Genomic DNA, 20,927 nt, shown 5'->3' with positions numbered 1-20,927 from the left:
TAGGGTTTAGAGGTTTTTTATTAAACTTCAGCTTTTAAAGTGGAATTCCCTAAATAGACATTTTCCCTGATGGACACTGCTGTTCCATGTCCATCTTTTTTCATTTCTTATCACACCAAAGAAGGTTAAATTTATCACTTCTTATACTAGGCTTTTGTAAGTTTTCCACATATTTTCACTGTGTAATGTCCATGAGGAAATTTAGACACAAACATATGCTAAAAACTGAATCAGTATTTAATATTAATTCATAATCAATTATTGAAGAGTTCATATTTTTATACATAAATTAATAACAGAAACTACAACCATTGTCCATCATTCATATTTGCAAAGTGTTTCACTAAAGAGTTTAGTGGTATCAAAAGGCCTTAAGCACAGCGTGAATCTATGCATGTTGAAGAGAGACAGGTAAAACTGATGTTATGATCACAAGCCATCTAGGGGGGTCAGGGGGCATGCTCCCCCGGGAAATTTTTATATTTGGGCCTTCTGAAATCGCTAGAAATTCATTTAAAACTGCTCACATGGAGAAATTTACAATTTTATATACTTTTGAATACAACTTTTCTTGGAACTATAGCAGCTCAAAGTCAGTGAATAAATATGATGACCCACCCCTACGTGTAGATCAAAATTACATAACTCACCCCTTTTTGAGGGCTCAAAAACTGATGACCCACCCCCTTTCTGCTCCGGCCCACCCCCCCTGTACTTATTGACCAGTCCCTAAATTTGCTAAATTTATGCGCGAGTGAAGAATAAAAAAAAACTTCATATTCAGTAGTAACTTCCCATTTAACGCCTACTGTCCATTTTATGCGAAGGAGGCATAAACTCAGACCTGCTACAGTTTGGCAGAGTTCAAGTAACACATTAATATTTCTCCTTAATTTATAGAAATAGTATGTGTCTTTCTCTCCAAATAAAGTTAAATAAAGAGAGCTTGCCTTCACCAACACTTTTTTTTATTAATGAAAAAATAACTACAGAAAATAATATGTTCCTTAATCAATATAATCGTAGATGAAATTATTACCTTTTGACAAAAATCTTGATTTATATACATCTCTAAATTGATCTCTAAATTAATCACATGCTCAAATCAAATAAATGGCAACTGAAATTCTAGACAAACCAAAACCCTAGTCGACAAGAACAGAGATACAAATCTTGAGCTTTACATCAAGGTGATAAATGTTGTTCGACATGGCAGTTGCACAGCTTGCTATACGAAACTGTCCATACGAAATTTGATGTTTTAACAGAACTTGACTGTCTTCTTTTTCGTTCTGAACTTTTCGTGCCGACTCGAATGTTTTCGCGATTTACGTGACACTGATCACGCAACTCCGGATACGTCCACGCGGGAACCCATGCAATTTTGTGTGTATTCGCGCGGCTTGTGACGTCGAAGATGCCGTGAATTTTCCTATACACATTTATACATTAATCTGTTACATGAAGTGAAAAAACTTTTTAACTCTCCTGCATATATGCGATTCTCTTCAATCAACATGCCCGTTTTCGGGGCATGCTAGCCCTTCCGTGCGGAATCTCAATATTTTTTGGTCATGCTGAGGATTACCTTTCAGATATTTAAAGAACATGCTTTTACGAAATTAATTGCCTTCGGTCAAACTTATTTACTTTGTGGTTGCGAGCGTTCTCCTGATTGGATAGCAGCCTCCACTGTGTAAACCTCGAATCACCTCGAATCCAAAATAATACCGTATCGTTTCTGAGGAAACGAAACAAAAACGGATGACGTGACACGAGGTGGCGTGACGCGAAACAAAAACGTGCCCATGATGAGCTTCATGCGACTTTGAAATCGTTGACCCCTGCCGATGTTCTGCAGTTTTACTGCAGAACATTAGCAGGGGGTCTAGATTTTTCGACACGTATGAATGAAATTCCTTGACGCCTCTTCGCCAGAGATGTGTTAAGGAATCAACATACTCGAATACCGATCTGTCAGCAAATGGTCAAGTAAACCAGGTTGATCGACAGAATACAGGATAAAATATACCACAGTACAGTCGAGAATGCCGGAAAACAAGGATGCAAACAGACAACATTCACCAAGGAAACTAGCGGATTTACTAAAGACGACAATAACCCAAAAATATTTGCAAAACCGACCAATTGGCCATGGGATGTAGTTCAGGAAGCATGGCGGCTTATTCGGTTACGAAACAAAACAACTTCCGGCGCTAAATTGTGTTCTTGTAAGAACAAAATTCTCATTTAGATAAAATGTTATTCTTATCCTCAAAGAAACGGGTTTCAAAAAGCGCAACGGCATCTTAACTCGCGATAAAGTTTCAGACGCTTAAAATGTCTTACATCGCAAAACGCGGGAACAAAATAGATTTACACATGAAAATTACAAAAGCCTCAAAACAACATACTAGTATACCACTGTAGATACCGGAAGCGGCGTGACGGCTTTTTCACTCGCAAAACGTTTCTTTTGGGCTAAACACGATGAAGCTTTGCGGGACCCGGAACGTAACACTGAAATGTAACATGTTTAAATACTCAACTTAATGATTGAGATAATCAACTTGAGATAGGTTGACCGTCATTAAATAATTAGGATTCAACCAATTGCAATATTCAGCCTGGAAGATTTTAATTTTAAATGTCTACTTTTTATAAGCCTCAATTTGAGTTCCCAATGAAACACTCGGAGAATTAGAATTCCCACAGATCCACAGCCTAAAAGGCTAAGCTGCTCTGCTGCTTCACGGATAAAGCCAAACAATATTTGGTTTAAAAGATTTAAAGATTTAAATAAATGTTTTTAATTGTTTAAAGCCTGTCAATTGAAGTTCCCAATGAAACACCTGGAGAAAGAATTCTCACAGAGCCACAGCCTAAAAAGGCTACGCTGCTCTGCTGCTTCAGGGAAAAAGCCAAACAAAATGTGCTATTAAAGATAATTTAAAATTAATGTTCAATGTGTTTAAGCCGAAATTTTTAATTTTAGTTCCCAATGAAACACCTGGAGAAAGAATTCTCACAGAACAACAGCCTAAAAAGGCTAAGCTGCTCTGCTGCTTCAGGGGAAAGCCAAAAATATTTGCTGTTAAAGATTAAAATTAATGTTCAATGCGTTTAAGCCTAAATTTTTAATTTTAGTTCCCAGTGAAACACCTGGAGAAAGAATTCTCACAGAACAAGAGCCTAAAAGGCTAAGCTGCTCTGCTGCTTCAGGGGAAAGCCAAAAATATTTGCTGTTAAAGATTAAGAGGGCGTCCGTGTTACAGCGGATAAGGCACTTTTCGGACCTTCACCGATTTCCCTGATTTTTTCAGTGAAAGTCGACAATTATATCCCAGTAACAAATATCACATTCATTTGGATCAATTCGATATTTTATATTTTTTGCGAGGCGATTTTCAAAGTCACCTCAAAACCATGCAATTCGCCATTGGAGACTCCGTAAACTTGCTATAAATGACGGTCACTGCCAAAACATTATTACTTAATGCAACGAGCTGATTATTTTACATATTGAAGTTTCATTTTCCCTCGATAGTGTAGAGGTTTAATAATTGAAATCTATTTAAGTTTCGTTAAGTTATGAATTTTTTAATTTGACTCCCAACAAACTCCGGAATGTGCAAAACGCGACATGCCTGTAGTTGAAAGCCATTTTCTCGAATGTGGGACCTGATCTAGAATCGTGTCTATTGTAACTCAAAAGTACTAACACCATTATAGAAAAGTATGAAATAAAATTTGTGGGCACTCTTTACTGCGCGCCGTACAGAGCTCCACGAATTTCCCAAATATTCGCCATTTTGATCCAAAACAATGAAAACGCTTGAGCGACCAATAAACCAATTCCAGAACCGTAAATATTTGGAGATGTGTTAAATACTGCTAGAAGTCAGACTGTAAATGGAAAATATTTTTCTTTCTCAGTTCCAACCGTTTTAGCCGATTTCTCGGTATTTTCAACGCTCATAGCAATAAATATATCACTTTCGATCAATATGCAAATTTCGGCATAAGCCCGTGTTGTCACGGAACATCTGTTTACGGCAAACAATTTGCCGGTCTAAAAACGTTTTCGAAAGCAATTACTTCCTTCTTACCTGGCCGGGCGATAAGATTCTTTAGGCTTCTATGTAAAAGCTTTCTTTTTGTTTGTGGCTGTAGAGAAGCTGTTTTCATTTTCCACGCTGCGATAAGACAGTGTTTGTTTTGCCTCAAGTCTAACTTGTTCGTTTTAGTCTAATTCAATTAAAACCAGCCAGGCTGCCTAGTTTGTCAAAACCCGGGTTTTTTTTTTTCGCTTGGCCTTTTCGAGGGGATTTTTCCAAGAGAATTCACGTTCCTAAAATGCCCTTCTTGCATTGAGTAGAAACTTGCTGATTTGCTGTCGAATAGTTATGCTCCTTATCTTTCCAAGACTCACAAATTTCATACAGGTTCCTGATAGAGGGAGGGGGGGGAGGGGGGGGGGGTGGGGGATTAGGGGGTGGTAAAGCCGATTTGCTTGCCCTAGCCTATTGTTTTCCCGTATTTTCCAAATCCAAATCCCAGTTCTATCTATTGGTTTATACTTGTGATTCCCAGTCCCAGTGGCCCAAATTCCATTTTCCCAGTGACAATTTGCCCAAATCCCAGTTCCCATTTTACCCCCTTCTAGCCCTTCCCCATAAACTATTCGAGACATAAAGGTAAAAACACCAACAGTCGGGGCTTTATAATTGGTATTCATTGTATTGATTTGGTTTTAATAAGATGGGGGTCATTAATTTATCTGTCATAATTATTGGGTGGGGCATTAAAGTGTACTCTAAAACAAGAAAATAAATATGTAACACAAATGTGCATTTCATACTCTATTACCATCGGTAACTGAAGGGAGTTGCGAGCCCTTCTATGAAATGAGTTTTTTTCGACAACATGAATATAACAAATAAGAAAAAAACTCGCATTTTTACATTTGTCCATTAACTCATCAATTCCTGATAACAGAAAACTGTTTTTCGTGAAAAGAGGATCGTAATATTTACGGCATTTTACTACGTTTAACCTTATGTGCTAATATGCACGTGAATGTTTCTTTGCAAGGTTAATGACTTTTCAAGTTTATAGGCTCTTACCGATAGTGCTAGCACCTTTTTGGCGTTATTTGGCTTCACGAGCATTTTTTCTACATTTTATCCCAAAAAGCACTGCTAGCATTATTTTGGATTTTCGACTGATTATTTGTATAATTTTGTGTTAAAAAGCACAATCTGACTTTATTTATGGCGTCCAAAGCGTCCCAGATGCATTTTGCCCTCATTTTAGACAAAGGTGCCGAGGAGGCCTGGGGAATAAGTTTGTTAGGTCAGCGGTTTCCTTCTAGAAACCCAGTCCATCACACTCGTTCCAAGATGGCGTCATCCACGTTGTCATCGAGGAACAACGGAAAACAGCCAGCCAAGGCAAAAAATGAAAAATGTTACTGAAAATCTGAAAAATGTAATACTCTATGTTTAAAAAAATCGAATCGATGACACCTTGTAATGATCAAGACCGCACTAAGGGACGGACCATTATTTTCTTGGAGGGGGGGATGAAAAATTTTCCTCTGCAAACTTTTTTTTTTAGTTTATGCACCTCTGCAAACATTTTTTTTCGAAATTCTTACTATTTTTGTTATACATATCGTGTTTGCAAACAATTTATTTTGTATTTCCAGGCCCTGCAAACAATTTTTTCAATATTTTTCATCCCCCCCCCTCGCCCTTTAAAAAAAATAATGGTCCGTCCCTAAGTCTACTTACTTCACAGCTGTTGGGAACGTCACGCAATGCACCCTCTGGGAGAAGCGTTACGTGACGATACAATGAAAGGCTACGCGCGCCAGTTGGGTTTTCAGTGGTGACTAGCATGCATAACATCATTCGATGATTCTTTTAAAGGAAGTTAGACTTGTAAAATCAGGGAAGATAGTGGAAATCCTGATTCGCTTTTTGGATCTGCGTCAACTACTAGCCAGGCAAGCAGTATAAATTTGATAAAAAAAATGAACAGGTGATCATGAAATACTGTTTTTATAATACGAAAACAAAACTTATCGAAAAACTGACAACGCGGAGTTTTCTCACTAAAATCACAAGGAAAGAGGTACTTACGTGAACCGACAGCAGTAGTGATCTTGCCAAACAAAACAGATATTTCTTCTGTCATCTGGAAGTTGATTACGTGTCTTCCTGCCACACTTACAGTAAGTGTCTGTGCTTCGGGCAGATGGTCATGCCTTCGAGTTGGCTCGCCGACAAACCGCGAATACCCGCTCTCGCCATGATCAGTTCGGCTTCCGTAAGGGACTGGTCAATAAGTACCAGGGGGGGGGGGGGGGGGTGAGCCGGAGCATTTGGAAAAGTGGTGGCTTGAAAAATTGTGACCCACCCCTTTCTTCTGGCTCAAAACTGACTGACCCAGGGGATTGAAAATTACATGACCTACCCCCTTTGCTCAAAAAGTTCATTATTCTGTAAGGGGTTGGAGGTTTTTATTTGATATCGGCTTTTAAAGTGTGATTTCCTACATACACCACCCTATCTTTCCCTGATGAACATTGCTGGTTCGGTATACGTCTTTTTCCATTTCTTAGCACACCAAAGAGGGAAAAATTTGGTATAGTCTTTTTTAAGTTTTCCACATATTTGTGTGTTAAGTCCATGGGAAAATTTAGAACAGTACGTAACATTAATTCATAAACAATTATTCAAGAAATACAGAAATTGATAACAGAAACTATCTACAACCACTGTCTATAATAACATAATTGCAAAATGTTTGAGAAAAGAGTTTACTGGTGAATGCCTATAGCGTAGAGTGAATCTACAGAGGCTGAAGATAGACAGGCAAAACTGTAATCACAAGTCATCTAGGGGGGTCAGGGGCATGCTCCCCTGGGAAATTTTTATATTTGGGCCTCCTGAAATCGCTAGAAAATCATTTAAAACTGCTCACTTCGAGAAATGTATCAATTTATACCGATAAAAATAAGATGACCCACCCCCTTGTGTAGATCAAAACTATATAACCCACCCCTTTTCGAGGGCTCAAAAACTGATGACCCACCCCCTTTCTGCTCCGGCAACCCCCCCCCCTCTACTTATTGACCAGTCCCTAACATCGCCGCATTTCGATAAGGCTGCATTCATTATGTATGCTACAGGGGGGGACAGAGGAATTTTTTTTCAGCGGCCCATTTTTTTATATCCCCCCCAAGGCCCATACAAAATTTTAAAATCCCCCCAAGCATTCAGCCGAAAAATAAATACCCCCCCCCCCTCCTTCCTCTCAACAAATATCAAAATAAATATCTGTATACCTTTGTCTTACTAATTTTTGCGAGTAGTAATTTTCGCGATTTCAAAATAATCGCGAAATTTACACACGCGAAAATTAATAGCGTATTGTTAAGTAAAAGTTTTTTTTTTTTTTTTTTTTTTTTTTTTTTGAATAATTTTTATTTGCATAACACATAGTTACATACACTATTTACAATACAAGCTACTACTTATACCACTAACAATACTTAGTATTGTTAAGTAAAAGTTAATAAAAATGTTAAATGTTTAGAACTTTAACAACTTTCTACCCTTGAAGTATTCTTCCGTCTTGTTTTCGACAAGCACCCTTCCTCTGATTACTGTTCTTCAGCTTGTAAATTGGCCAAAACCTCTTTAGTACAGTCAACAAAGTTTACATTTGGAGGTTCCTTGTAGTTACATTGAGCCAGACCTTTGTATATTCCCAGTAGTTCCATAGTCTTAAACGACTGATCAGTAAAACACTGACAAAATCGCGAAATTTAATACACTTTTGCTCTAATTTTTCTTGCAATCGCGAAAATTAATACTGGCGAAATTCGGCTCCCGAATTTTCGCAAAATTAAGTACACGCGAAAATTAGTAAGAATAAGGTAATAGTACACTACTTATATTATGTTTGAAATTTCAAGAGACATGTTTTATAAGAACATCAAGAGTGCTTTGACTGTTTATGTCATACCTATGCGAGCCAGTCTAAGTAGCGCGAATTAGGTACAGATAGCCTGCTAGCTCGAGTACCAGTACTACCGGGAGTATTGACAGGAACCTGTGTTTCACTGTCACTCTCGTTGACAAAAGCAACAACCTGGCCTCATCATCACTCTCACTATCACACTCATCCACGGATTCATCTCCGCTGTTGGCCTGTTGCCATCCTCTTCACCCTCGTTTTCTGGCCGTTCAGCATCATTCCTCTTAAGTGCGACATATGCCACTATTCTCCTTATCTTATCATTTTTCTGAGGTTGCATTAAATGGTTCCATTTTAGATGTTTTACTTTCTATACTGTATCGAAACATTACATCTACAGGCCAGGCACACTACTTAAAAAACTTCAAAATAGGTACTATAGTCAATCAGAATAATAAAGGTACCCTTGTTGCCTACAATTCTTGAAAGAAGCTGCTGTCCTTATCATTTCTTTTTTTCACTTTTTAAAACTATTACAAAAGCTAGACAGAATCTTACAAAAAATAAGCATCCCCCCAGGAGATATTTAAACAATTTTCATATCCCCCCTTTTTTTGCTCTAAAAATTTGAGAACCCCCCCTAAAATCCTCTGCCCCCCCCTGTAGGATACATAATAAATGCAGCCTAAGTGGCAGCTCGACAAATGAGCTGAAATATCCGAGTTGCACTCAGAGAGCAACACATGGCTCTCCTCATTCCTACTAGATCCACACGGAGTCTGTAATATCCCGTGAAGAGAGCAATTGGATGCAATAGCTGCCATTTCGTGCAGAAAGGACGCGCAAAGATTTTCTCGAAATTAAACAAAATCGCGGACATTCAATGGTCGGTTTAAATTAAATTAGATTGAAACAAACAAGTAAGTTTGCAAAAACAAACATTGAGTTATCCCAATTATTTGTATTTTATGTCTACAATGCTTCAAAGGCTTTTAATGCTTATAAGATAATTGTAGAACTTGCTTTGCCTCATTGCAGTCCGATAGTTTTCACAAAACACTGTTCTAATATGCGAACAAAACTTGTGCGACGCAAATCAGGGATTTCCCTTGTTTCCACAAGACCAGACTGGAATGTAATTTTTTCGAATAAATCCCTCCGAAAAAAAGCCAAGCAATTAAAAACCCTTTTGTGTATAAAAAAACATCCTTAGAAGATTGCAATTTTTTTTAAAGGTTTTGCAAAATTTTGTTCCGGGGCCGACAGGGGTTTGATAAATAAGGCTTTAATTGAATTAGACTGAAACGAACGGGTGTCGGTAAAACGCCGACTCGGGGTCGGGGTCGGGGTCGGGGCCGGGGCCGGGGTCGGGGTCAATTTTTTTATTTTTTTTAAAAAAAAACCCACCGATTCAGAAAAAAAAATACAAAGTTTATATTGGCGTATGGAAAATTTCGAGTCGGAAAAAGCATTTCCTTCACAAAATAGCCGGAAATTTTGATCGTTATAAGTTCAAAAGTATAAAAGAAGAAATTTGTGGTCTAACAGGCGACAGGTGAAATTCTCTATTAAACAGTTTGGCGTATAGAATGTGCTGCCGACTTCTTTCTGAGCGTTATCTCCTCGATAACATAGCATGAACTTTTTCAAGTTTAAATCAAATTGTACACTGATGCGTTTGTGTAGCAAGAGAAAATTAATTCAGGTTTATATCGTTAAAATAAAGCCGCCTTTCGTATCCAAAAAATATTTATAAGGAAGCAATATTGTTTTGTTTAGACAGCGAAGCTCGCATTAACATGTCTCGCAATCTTTAAGTTTATAAATTCTGTTATTGTTTTAAATATAAGTGGAGGTATCTAGCCATTTCTCCAATTTGCGTGACTGAAATGCGGAAAGAAATTTTAATTAAAATTGATCTTAATGTACACATCGATTTCGACGCAAATGGTGAGTTCTATCCTGCCCGCCTTTCGTCGCTCTCGCTTACTACACACACCATACAATCTTCGTTTGCTGTTCAAATTCGATCCAGTCGATCCAGCAATTGACGTCTGTGCAAAAGTTTAAAAAGCTGGCTTTATGTCTCGATTGTTGAGGAATTTTCGTGACTGAAACATGTAACAACAAACCGCCCGACATGCGAGTTTCTCTGTCAAAACAGACCGCTCTACTTCTTTGAAAATACTTCTTTGGATATGAAAGGCAGCTTTAATTTTTATTACTCAAAAACATATACAATTTAATTTACACCTGAAACAGTTCATGCCCACCAAATTCTACTACAAAAATCTGCCGCGCATGTTTAAAAATAAACAGATTTAGAATATTTGCGAGACAACGTCTACGCGAGTTTCTCTTGAATTCTCTGTTTATACCTAATTTGTTTCAGTGGGACTGAAAACCGAAGAGCCTTTCAAAACAAAATCTATTTTTTTATGAATCACAAGGTGGTTCTGTTGATCAACAAAATGCAAAATGAGCAAAGAACGGCTAACATTAAAGTTATGCTGACGCATTCTCGTTCCCAGAGCCTTCCGTTTCTTTTGGTCACGTGGTCGGCGAAACGAAGGGCTCTGGTAACACTGACTACCGGATGTCGTAAAATCCACGACATCCGGTAGCACATGCCCACTGCATAAATGTTCGTCTGCGCCTGCTCAGTAAAAGAAAGTGGAAGGCTGGGGCTGACTGAGACGAGAAGAAAGCGAATTTTAAAGAAGATACGACATTTGAGTTTGGCGTTCGAAAGAGCTGTACAGCAATCCTTGCTACAATTGTCGGAGGACATCAAGAAACAAGGAATGGAACAGGAAGACGGCAGATAGAAAAGTTAGAATCCAGAGGAATTTTAGTCATAGTGTTTAAGAGCGAAGGCACAGATTTTTGAAGCAAACCTTGTCCACGGTCAAAAATAAAAACCCTCCTTTATTTTTAATTTTTAAACAGGTTTAAGTAAGTTTTTAAAGGTTTCGGGGTTTATTTTTCAAAATACCGCCGACTTTCGGAAATATTTGAGAAAATCGATTTCGCACTATTGAAGGCTAAAAATAGCCGAATTAAATAGCAAAATTAAGCATTCGCAAAAACGTTCTCGCGTTGTTGATAGAAGTTATATCATCGAGAATTAGAAACATATACTTAAAGTTGAAGAATAAATCAATGTTTTTATGCCTGTGTTTCGGTTTTAGATTATACTTTTCACAGCGAAAGTAACGCTCTTTGATGACAATTTTATAACTGCTTTAGTAAATACAGTTTCACCTCATAATAACAACATTACTTTTCGATATGTGGCCATTCTTTAATCGGCTTCATTTTATGGCTATAAAATGCCCAAAGACTCTTCTTTATCTACATATAAAAATTGGTTCGGGTTTTTAAGCGAGCGCGTTTTAAAACGCCATCGAAATCTGGGTAATTTACCAAAAATTTGAACTAATTTGCATATTACCGTTTTGATGACATGTTACATGTAACGGCCGCATTCGCGTAAAAGCTGCAAACTCTGGTTTTCCTTAAATTTGTGCTTAACACTAAATTAAACTTGAAATCCTTTTCTATCCCTACTGAAAGGATCACTTACCTTTTATATTGCTGCGGTAGATACAGTAAAAGCGGTGAAAGGAGCGTTTGACTTATAAACAGTGGAGACTCACAGATGCCACATTTCATTCTCTACAAAAATTTACGATCTATAATTACATTTTCTTGAATCTGAACAAGATCATCTTTTACGCAGCCATGAATTTTTTTTAATATCTTCGCGTACTTACCCGAAATTAGCTGCAAGGGACTAAAAGAGGGGTCATAAATGGTCCCTCAAAATGTCGCAGTGCTCGCAAAATTAATCTTTTGCTCGGAATGCTCGCAAAATTTTTGTGGGTGCTCGTTTGCTCGTGCTCGCACGTTTTTACAAGTGCTCGCATGCTCGGTTTTTAGTGGGTAGCTTTTTGAAAAGTGCTCGTTGCTCGCAAGGCTAATTTTTGTCAATGCTCGTGCTCGCAAAGAAAAACGCTGTGCTCGCATGCTCGCAAATGCTCGCAAAGACCATTTGATACCCCTTAAAAGGCCAGTGTTACGATTTGTTTGAGTATTACGTGACGATTCAGATAAAGTTGTAACGCATGACCGGTAAATGGAATTTCAAGAATGTTTTGTTGTTGACGGGTAGTTTACTATTTTTTATTTCTTTTTTGGGGAGTGAAAAGCGTTCTCTGGTAAAATATTTAAAAATTATAAGCTTTCGACAGCCAGACTGCTGGCTTCGACGGATAAAAATGAAGTAGAAGACGAAGACAGCAGTCTGGCTGTCGAAAGCTTATAATTTTTAAATATTTTACCAGAGAACGCTTTTTATCTTCTTACAATGAATCCTGGTATCGGATCTTCAATATTTTTATAAAAACCTTTTTGCTGGCATTTGAGAATGAATACAAAAAAAGTTGAAGAATGGGGTGGTGAGCGGTGGGTGGTGAGTGGATTATACTGGATCCGTGCTCGGCCTGTAAGCAAACTCTGAAAGTAAACAATGTTTGAAAATACTTTTGAATCACTGTTTGAATTTTAAAAAATACCCTCCTCCTTTCTCATGGGCAGAGATTTTCCTTTTCAGTTCGTGCTACTGGTCAGTTGCAAGTAAGACTCACGACATGTCAGTATAATGCGTGACGCTTATGCCAAGGTAAAAGGAATTGTGGGGGGGGGGGGGGGAGGGGGGGGGAAGTACGAGTGAAATGAACATCAAGGTATTTTTATACGCATTTCACTTTTTTCAGTGGGAAACAATGGAGGGCAGCGCTTGTTCGTTTCTCGCCATTGTTGGCGGTCGCTGCGGTTATGATTCAAAAGATAGGACAAAGTCAGTAGAAATAGTTCCTTTGCTCACCTGTCATCGAGATATATCAGGACACAAGTCAACCTTTTTTATTATCGGGATTGAAGATGAAGTAGAATTATTGTTGGCGAGAGCAACAATTTTTGCGCCGACTCGAAACATAGAAAACCGGACTATATGTCCACAACATCGTGCATGCCTTGGCGTCAGCTGGAAGCGCAGTTCTACTAAGTGTGCCATACCAGTGAGCTTGTCGAGGCACAACACCACTATCAGTAAAAAGCCAAAAGCAGAGAGAGGCTTAAGTAAGTTGGGCTCGCAGTTTGTAATGAAAGAGACAGGAATCTTTCTTCCAGTCGGAACGGGTGAGTCAGTTTGTTTTTATTTAAACCATAGTAAAGTTACTTAACAGGTATTTCTTAAAACTGTTTTTCATTTAAATTCTAAATTCCGATCTGATCTGAAGACAATGGAAGTAAAAAAAAAAAAAAAACAGAAGTTCGTCGAACGTTGCTTTCAAAAGCTAGGCATGCTCAGTGCAAGCAGAAGTCCGATATTTTCGGACTTCGTTTCACAACTTTCCATGGTCGCTCGTTTCCCGACCGCTTGTCCAGAGAAACGAATCCTTTGCGCACCCTCGATTTACATCACCCCTTTAGACAAATTTGTGGCCATAGTTTAAGTGTCTTGGTATTGCAGGAGAAAAAAGTATTCTCTATGCGGAATTTGTTCTTGCTGCAGCATTTGTTACCTCTTACCAATCTTTTGCGCAAATAACACTTCAATACTTATTTGTCATGTCAATACCGTTAGGCCATCCCAATAAAATGTTTCGTTTCCCATCGCCCCGTCTCTTGTGATGGTGGGTCGGTCGGTCGGGCAAAAAAAAAAAAAAGAATGAACACTTGAAGGGTTCTGGGTTCCAGAAAAGGGCGGGCTGCTAAATAAGAAAGCCTGATTACAAAGTCAACTCGAAAACGTGGTCTTTTCGTTCGTTATTTCTTAACAGTCATTAAATAACGTAGTATCGATGTTTATTTAAGACAAAGACATCACATCATACCAATTGTTGTTAATAAAACCGATCGTGTGCTTGTAAATCGAAGTACTTGCTTCTTTGACTAGTGAATTTGGAATTTTTTTTTTTTTACTTTTCGAAAAAAATAGGTCGGTCGGGCGATGGGAAACGGAACATTTTATTGGGATGGCCTTACTAGAAATCGGTTGAACGGCACATGTTTAAACAGATTTGACTGTTATGTTCTAAGTCAAAAAAAAAAAATTCTGCAACTTCGCGTAGGTAAAAGCGCGAAACCAACAGTTGAAATCAATTGCATTTAATTTTCACAGGCGTTTGTTCTAATTGTCGTAAGCTTCTTGTGGATGCTGAAAACAAGGCGGCAGTAGAAGACGAAGTCATTCTGCAAATGGAAAACATGTCGTTGGTAAGTGTAACCCATCTCTTGTAATGTACCACTTCAATAGCCGGGTTATAAAAAAATTGCTTCTACTTATTGCTTTAGTCACTAAAAGTTATCAAGATTAGCCTTAGGCGTTGGATATGAGATGGTAGATAACCAACGAGGCGCGTAGCGCTGAGTTGGCTATAACGATCTCATATCCAACCAGCGCGAGTGGAATATTTTTTTTTTTTTAAATTGCCCAAAGAATTGCAATATTTGAGCTCTCCAGCTGTTTCCGTTGACGCGTATCGGCTTCCATATTTTGTGGTCCATGGTATTTGAGCTCATATACCATTGCCTGTTAACTAATCAAAACTCAGGAGCTGCAATATACCATTGCTAGTTTTTAATAATAGGTGGTATTGAGTAGGTTTGAATTTTATTATTCGTTACAGAACACCTCTATTGGCGCTGCACCAGTGGTTCGAAGTACGCCAGCGTCTCTGTGTTATCCTTCTAACGTCCAGACGCCAGGGGGGGAGCTTGTATTGCCCTTCAGACACTAGCGTTGACGTCACACCTGATTCCCACAGCAGGGGGCCTACGCGCGAAGAGTCTACACCGTTGAACAAACTGAACGAATTCTTAGAAAGCAGGGATGTCAGTCCAGTCAGGCATACTGTTACTATTCCATGGAATGAAGCTAGTGAAAAACGCGTCGTCGCCATCTTCGCAAGGCACAACAGGCAGTTGGTGCTGTTTTAGATGAGGTAGTACCAAATCAACCAGGCGAGTTGTGGCACTCGCTTGTTCCATCGTTGAACAAGCAATTCTAAAGTGACAGCGAAAGCGAGGATGAAGATTTGGATAACGTACTCATAAATGCCCTAACAGAGTGCTACAGTAATGCAAGCACCTGGGATACCCGACGACAAATACTATCGATAATGGCAGACAAGGTCACTTTCCGAACTCTGAAAAAGTGGATCCCTGGTCTTACTCGTGTCACAACACCAGGCGTGATCTTGAATTTGAGAAAAAAAAAATGTACCAAGACCGGTAACCACAGGCAAAAAAGCCATCTGAGGGGAACACATTATTGTGCTATGAATCCCTCTTACCTAAGTGCAGATGCTGAAATCTTTTAACAGTTTGCTGATATTAAAAGTTGAATGTTGGCCCCTAATGTCCTCACACGAGCAGTGAATAATGAGGCCAATTTGCCTATTTCCCGATCTCACCCCACCTCCCCCCCCCCCCCTCCCCAAAAAAAGAGATATAGGCTGCTCACGTCTCACGTTATTCCCTTTCCCGGCTGCCTAGCAGAAATTCTAAAAAGGACGAACGTAATTCCGTGAAGTATTTTGTGCTTTTGAAGATATTACTTTATCGGTATGCGTTACAATCTTCCATAACATAAAAAGCATCACGCATAACGCAAACTGTCGTGACCTTTGACCGTATGTTTTTTTTAACTAATTCAGTGTAACTGCTACGTTACGCTCTGCTAACAAATTCATCAGATGGACAAGAACTGGACTCTATGCTTACAGGTATGTCATCGTTTTCAAGTGTAAAGACATGTTTAACGCACAAATGTTAACCAAAACCAGAGTTTTCGGTTCTTGCGTGAATGCGGTTAACATGGCATCAAAACGGTGATATGCAAATTAGTTCAAATTTTAGTTAAATTACCCAGATTTCGATGGCGTTTTAAAACGCGCTCGCTTAAAAACCCGAACCAATTTTTATATGTAGATAAAGAAGAGTCTTTGGGCCTTTTATAGCCATAAAATGAAGCCGATTAAAGAATGGCCACATATCGAAAAGTAATGTTGTTATTATGAGGTGAAACTGTATTTACTAAAGCAGTTATAAAATTGTTATCAAAGAGCGTTACTTTCGCTGTGAAAAGTATAATCTAGAACCAAAACACAGGCATGTAAACATTGTTAAATACTTCTACTTTAAATATATGTTTTTTATTTCCGAGGATATTACTTCTACTAATAACGCGAGAACGCTTTTGCGAATGCTAAGTTTTGCTAATTTATTCGGCTATTTTTAGCCCTCGATAGTGCGAAATCAATTTTCTCAAATATTTCCGAAAGTTGGCCGTATTTTGAAAATTAAACCCCAAAACCTTTGAAAACTCGTTAAAAACTTTCTAGAAATTGAAAATAAAGGCAAGATTTCCTTTTGGCCGTGACCGCAATTTTGACATTTTGTGCCAAAAATCTGTGCCTTCGCTCTTAAACACGGAGTCGAGGATATCATCAGCTGATAACATTCCGACGGTTGATGATACTGTGAAATTTATTTATGGCCATGCGGAGGTATTGTAGAAAATTCAGAGCTAAAAAAGCGGCCGAGCGATGAGGTATCATTCTATTGAGCGGCGGTAAGAAATATCACATTGAATTTCAAAGTCTTCATGTATTCATGAACTCCATTTAGTGTGTATATCTTGTATAAGCTAAGTTGATAGTGCAGATGTTTGCAATATTTTAATGCAATAAAAAGTACAACCGAGTTACACCTTACAAAAGATGTACTTGTCATTTGTTCATAAACAAAGGTCTGCTTCGTGAATACGTTATTCCAACAAACTCCCAGTGTTATTCGGTCTTTTTCCGGTAACATTTTCAAACTTACCCGCTACATCTTCAATTGTTTCGATGACCGGAAGTATAACGAAAATTGCGTAGAAGCGTTTCATTTTTTACCTAATTACGCATGCAGTTTTTATCAGCCAATCAAAAAAATCATATTTTTTACCGTTACCAGGGCCACTACGTCATGTCATTTAAAAAAATACGCGTGGCCCTGGGGAAGAGGATGATGCTGACGAGGAAGTATTGCACCCGCTTTTAGTGTTTGGTGATAGCGGTTTGTTGTAACAAACAATACGGATCGAAATCCGCCAATTACAGCCCACCAGCATGACTTTTTGACCTTGTGGGTGAAACCAACAAGGGTATCCGTCGGTTTTGATTGGCTCATTTCAAAAAGCACGTCGACAGTATGAGAGCACTGTATAGTGCTATCTTTTACAGATTCGAGTGAAAATAAAGTCTATGTATGTATGTATATGTATGTCGAAAGATGGACGTTGAAAGATAGCTATGCACGTAACATTGAAAGCGGGTGTATATTATCGATTACAGAGAAGTAGACAAAGTAGGCTAAACTGTATCAAGAGAATAAGGGTCCCCTTAGCCTCTCTTGACTGTATGTTAAAGTTAAATTTTACCTCTCGCATATAAGGATCAAGATTTGTGGCGAATTTGTAAAGGAAATGCTTTTTTTCGACTCGAAATGCCCCACACGATAATATCAACTTTGTATTTTTTTTTCTGAATCAGTGATTTAAAAAAAAAATAAAATAAAAAAAATGACCCCGACCCCGACCCCGACCCCGGCCCCGAGTCGGCGTTTTACCGACACCCGAAAACGAACAAGTCAGTCTTGCGGCAAAACAAACACTGTCTTATCGCAGCGTGGGAAATGAAAACAGCTTCTCTACAGCCACAAACAAAAAGAAAGCTTTTACATAGAAGCCTAAAGAATCTTATCGCCCGGCCAGGTAAGAAGGAAGTAATTGCTTTCGAAAACGTTTTTAGACCGGCAAATTGTTTGCCGTAAACAGATGTTCCGTGACAACACGGGCTTATGCCGAAATTTGCATATTGATCGAAAGTGATATATTTATTGCTATGAGCGTTGAAAATACCGAGAAATCGGCTAAAACGGTTGGAACTGAGAAAGAAAAATATTTTCCATTTACAGTCTGACTTCTAGCAGTATTTAACACATCTCCAAATATTTACGGTTCTGGAATTGGTTTATTGGTCGCTCAAGCGTTTTCTTTGTTTTGGATCAAAATGGCGAATATTTGGGAAATTCGTGGAGCTCTGTACGGCGCGCAGTAAAGAGTGCCCACAAATTTTATTTCATACTTTTCTATAATGGTGTTAGTACTTTTGAGTTACAATAGACACGATTCTAGATCAGGTCCCACATTCGAGAAAATGGCTTTCAACTACAGGCATGTCGCGTTTTGCACATTCCGGAGTTTGTTGGGAGTCAAATTAAAAAATTCATAACTTAACGAAACTTAAATAGATTTCAATTATTAAACCTCTACACTATCGAGGGAAAATGAAACTTCAATATGTAAAATAATCAGCTCGTTGCATTGAGTAATAATGTTTTGGCAGTGACCGTCATTTATAGCAAGTTTACGGAGTCTCCAATGGCGAATTGCATGGTTTTGAGGTGACTTTGAAAATCGCCTCGCAAAAAATATAAAATATCGAATTGTTCTAAATAAATGTGATATTTGTTACTGGGATATAATTGTCGACTTTCACTGAAAAAATCAGGGAAATCGGTAAAGGTCCGAAAAGTGCCTTATCCGCTGTAACACGGACGCCCTCTTAAAATTAATGTTCAATACGTTTAAGCCGAAATTTTTAATTTTAGTTCCCAGTGAAACACCTGGAGAAAGAATTCTCGCAGAACAACAGCCTAAAAGGCTAAGCTGCTCTGCTGCTTCAGGGATAAAGCCAAACAAAATGTGCTATTAAAGATAATTTAAAATTAATGTTCAATGTGTTTAAGCCTAAATTTTTAATTTTAGTTCCCAATGAAACACCTGGAGAAAGAATTCTCACAGAACAACAGCCTAAAAAGGCTAAGCTGCTCTGCTGCTTCAGGGGAAAGCCAAAAATATTTGCTGTTAAAGATTAAAATTTATGTTCAATGTGTTTCAGCCTAAATTTTTAATTTTAGTTTCCAATGAAACACTTGGAGAAAGAATTCTCGCAGAGCCACAGCCTAAAAAGGCTAAGCTGCTCTGCTGCTTTAGGGATATTTAGCCAAAAGATACTTGGTTCTAAATATTTTAATTATTTCTTTTTAATGTTTTAAGCGTGAATTAGAGTTCCCAATGAAACACCTTGAGAAAGAATTCTCACAGAGCCACAGCCTAAAAAGGCTAGGCTCTGCTGCTTCAGGGAAAAGCCAAAAATATTTGCTGTTAAAGATTAAAAATAATGTTCAATGCAAAAACCTGCATGGAGAAAAAATTTTCACAGAGCCACAGCCTGAGGAGGCTAAGCTGACCAAACAGTATTTGGTCTTAAAGATTTAAATTTATGAGTTTAGCTTCCGTTTATAAAGTTTTAAATTTTTCAGTGTATTAAGTGGACAAAAAATGTATCAATAAATGCGAAACCTTGAAAATATACAATTTCGTAAGTTGATACATGCCAATTTTTTTCTAATAAATGTTAAGAACTGAAGCATTTAAAAAGCAATCATGAGGACTTACATTTTCCATGTCGTCGATTTCCAAACAGTCGATATCCTCATGTAGTCGTGTGAACGTTTTGATTTGCAGCGTGACTAAGAAACTGCAGCGGCGTTCGCCTGACAAGATGGCGGGAAACTCACTTCTTACCACCATTTCATCGAAGGATGTGAATTTGTAAGTCTCGGACCGCGTGGAACTCCACTAAACCGCTTAATTTATCGCCTTTCGGATTTTCCCTCGCCGGAGGTTTGGTCAGAATACAAAAAGAACGAAAACGATGTCTCTCGCCGATCGACTTTCGAGCCATATTTACGATCGGCTAGATCGTAGATTGTTACCTCCACGAATTACATCTAATACCGGGCTCTGTGCTGGCTACGAGTTTTGAATAAGTCTGCAAGGCAACTCATTTGAAACACCACACCGATTTGTAGTCTTAGAAAGCGAAGGTTCGAACACTTTGTGACGAGATGACTCACGTACATGCCGCCATTCTATCTCACCCTTGTTTCCCGTATTATTAGTTAGATATTCACACCGCATGATCATCTTCCATAAATGTCCAGATTATCTGGTCTTTTTCATTTACTCACGCCGTGATATTTGCGACACGCTAAAATCACTTAACACTACTGACCGGAAATTACAACCCAAACACGTCGCATGGCGAGCGTAATAATTTTTTATAACAAATTAAGCATAACTATATGTAGTTCATAGCTGCTTTCAGTAATGTCACAATCTCACTTAATTTGCCTTTAATTTTTTTCTTGCGTGAATGGGTCATTGATAGATTCATTGATAGATTTTTTCTTTAAATAAGCGTTCAATAATGTAACACAATCTCACTTTATTTCCCTGTGAATGTTTTATTTTTCCATGGGAATTGCGTCATGATGGTTCGTGCCCTCAGGCTTCGTAGCGCGAATTCTATTTCATCACAAAAATATTTAAGTGTAACCTTTGATCCTTTTTAGCGTTAAGTAAATTTGTTTTGTGAATATGTTTACTTTTCTGCCAGAACGCATAGCGTTATTTTGAGCAGCGAATAAAATTTGAGAAAAAGATGCGCGTTTCTGCACGACTCAAAAAGATGAGACGAAGATGATGTGACGCGAAACAAAAACGTGCATGAATGTTGTGTTTACTAAAACGCGTCTTTGAATGTTTTCTTACGTGAATGGGTCATTGATAGCCTATGCTCTGAGGCTTCGTAGACCGGATTCTATTCTCTTTTATCACCAGAGGATACGTGTAACTGATCCTCTTTCGATTTGTTTTGTGAAAATTCAATTCAGTTCCCTGAAAGAGAGAGACCCTGGGAACGAGGTTGGAGAATAATTTGTTTAGACATGCATTGAATGGCGTTTTTATAGAATCT

The 20,927-nt window shown here is 38.3% G+C and overlaps 1 protein-coding gene across 1 annotated transcript; it reads left to right on the top strand.

Annotated features, from left to right (window-relative positions):
- The first annotated feature begins 12,198 nt into the window (after positions 1-12,198).
- LOC144652708 (uncharacterized) lies at positions 12,199-14,827 on the top strand. Its single transcript, XM_078512756.1, has 4 exons — positions 12,199-12,323; positions 12,719-13,191; positions 14,177-14,271; positions 14,685-14,827. The coding sequence occupies exons 2-4, from the start codon at positions 12,726-12,728 to the stop codon at positions 14,793-14,795; spliced, it is 672 nt and encodes a 223-aa protein (XP_078368882.1). The 5' UTR covers positions 12,199-12,323; positions 12,719-12,725; the 3' UTR covers positions 14,796-14,827.
- The last annotated feature ends 6,100 nt before the right edge of the window (positions 14,828-20,927 follow it).

The sequence above is a fragment of the Oculina patagonica genome, chromosome 4, assembly GCF_052425735.1.
Source record: "Oculina patagonica isolate OP01 chromosome 4, crgOcupat, whole genome shotgun sequence".
NCBI lineage: Eukaryota > Metazoa > Cnidaria > Anthozoa > Scleractinia > Oculinidae > Oculina > Oculina patagonica.
This window is presented reverse-complemented; position numbering and strand designations above follow the sequence as displayed.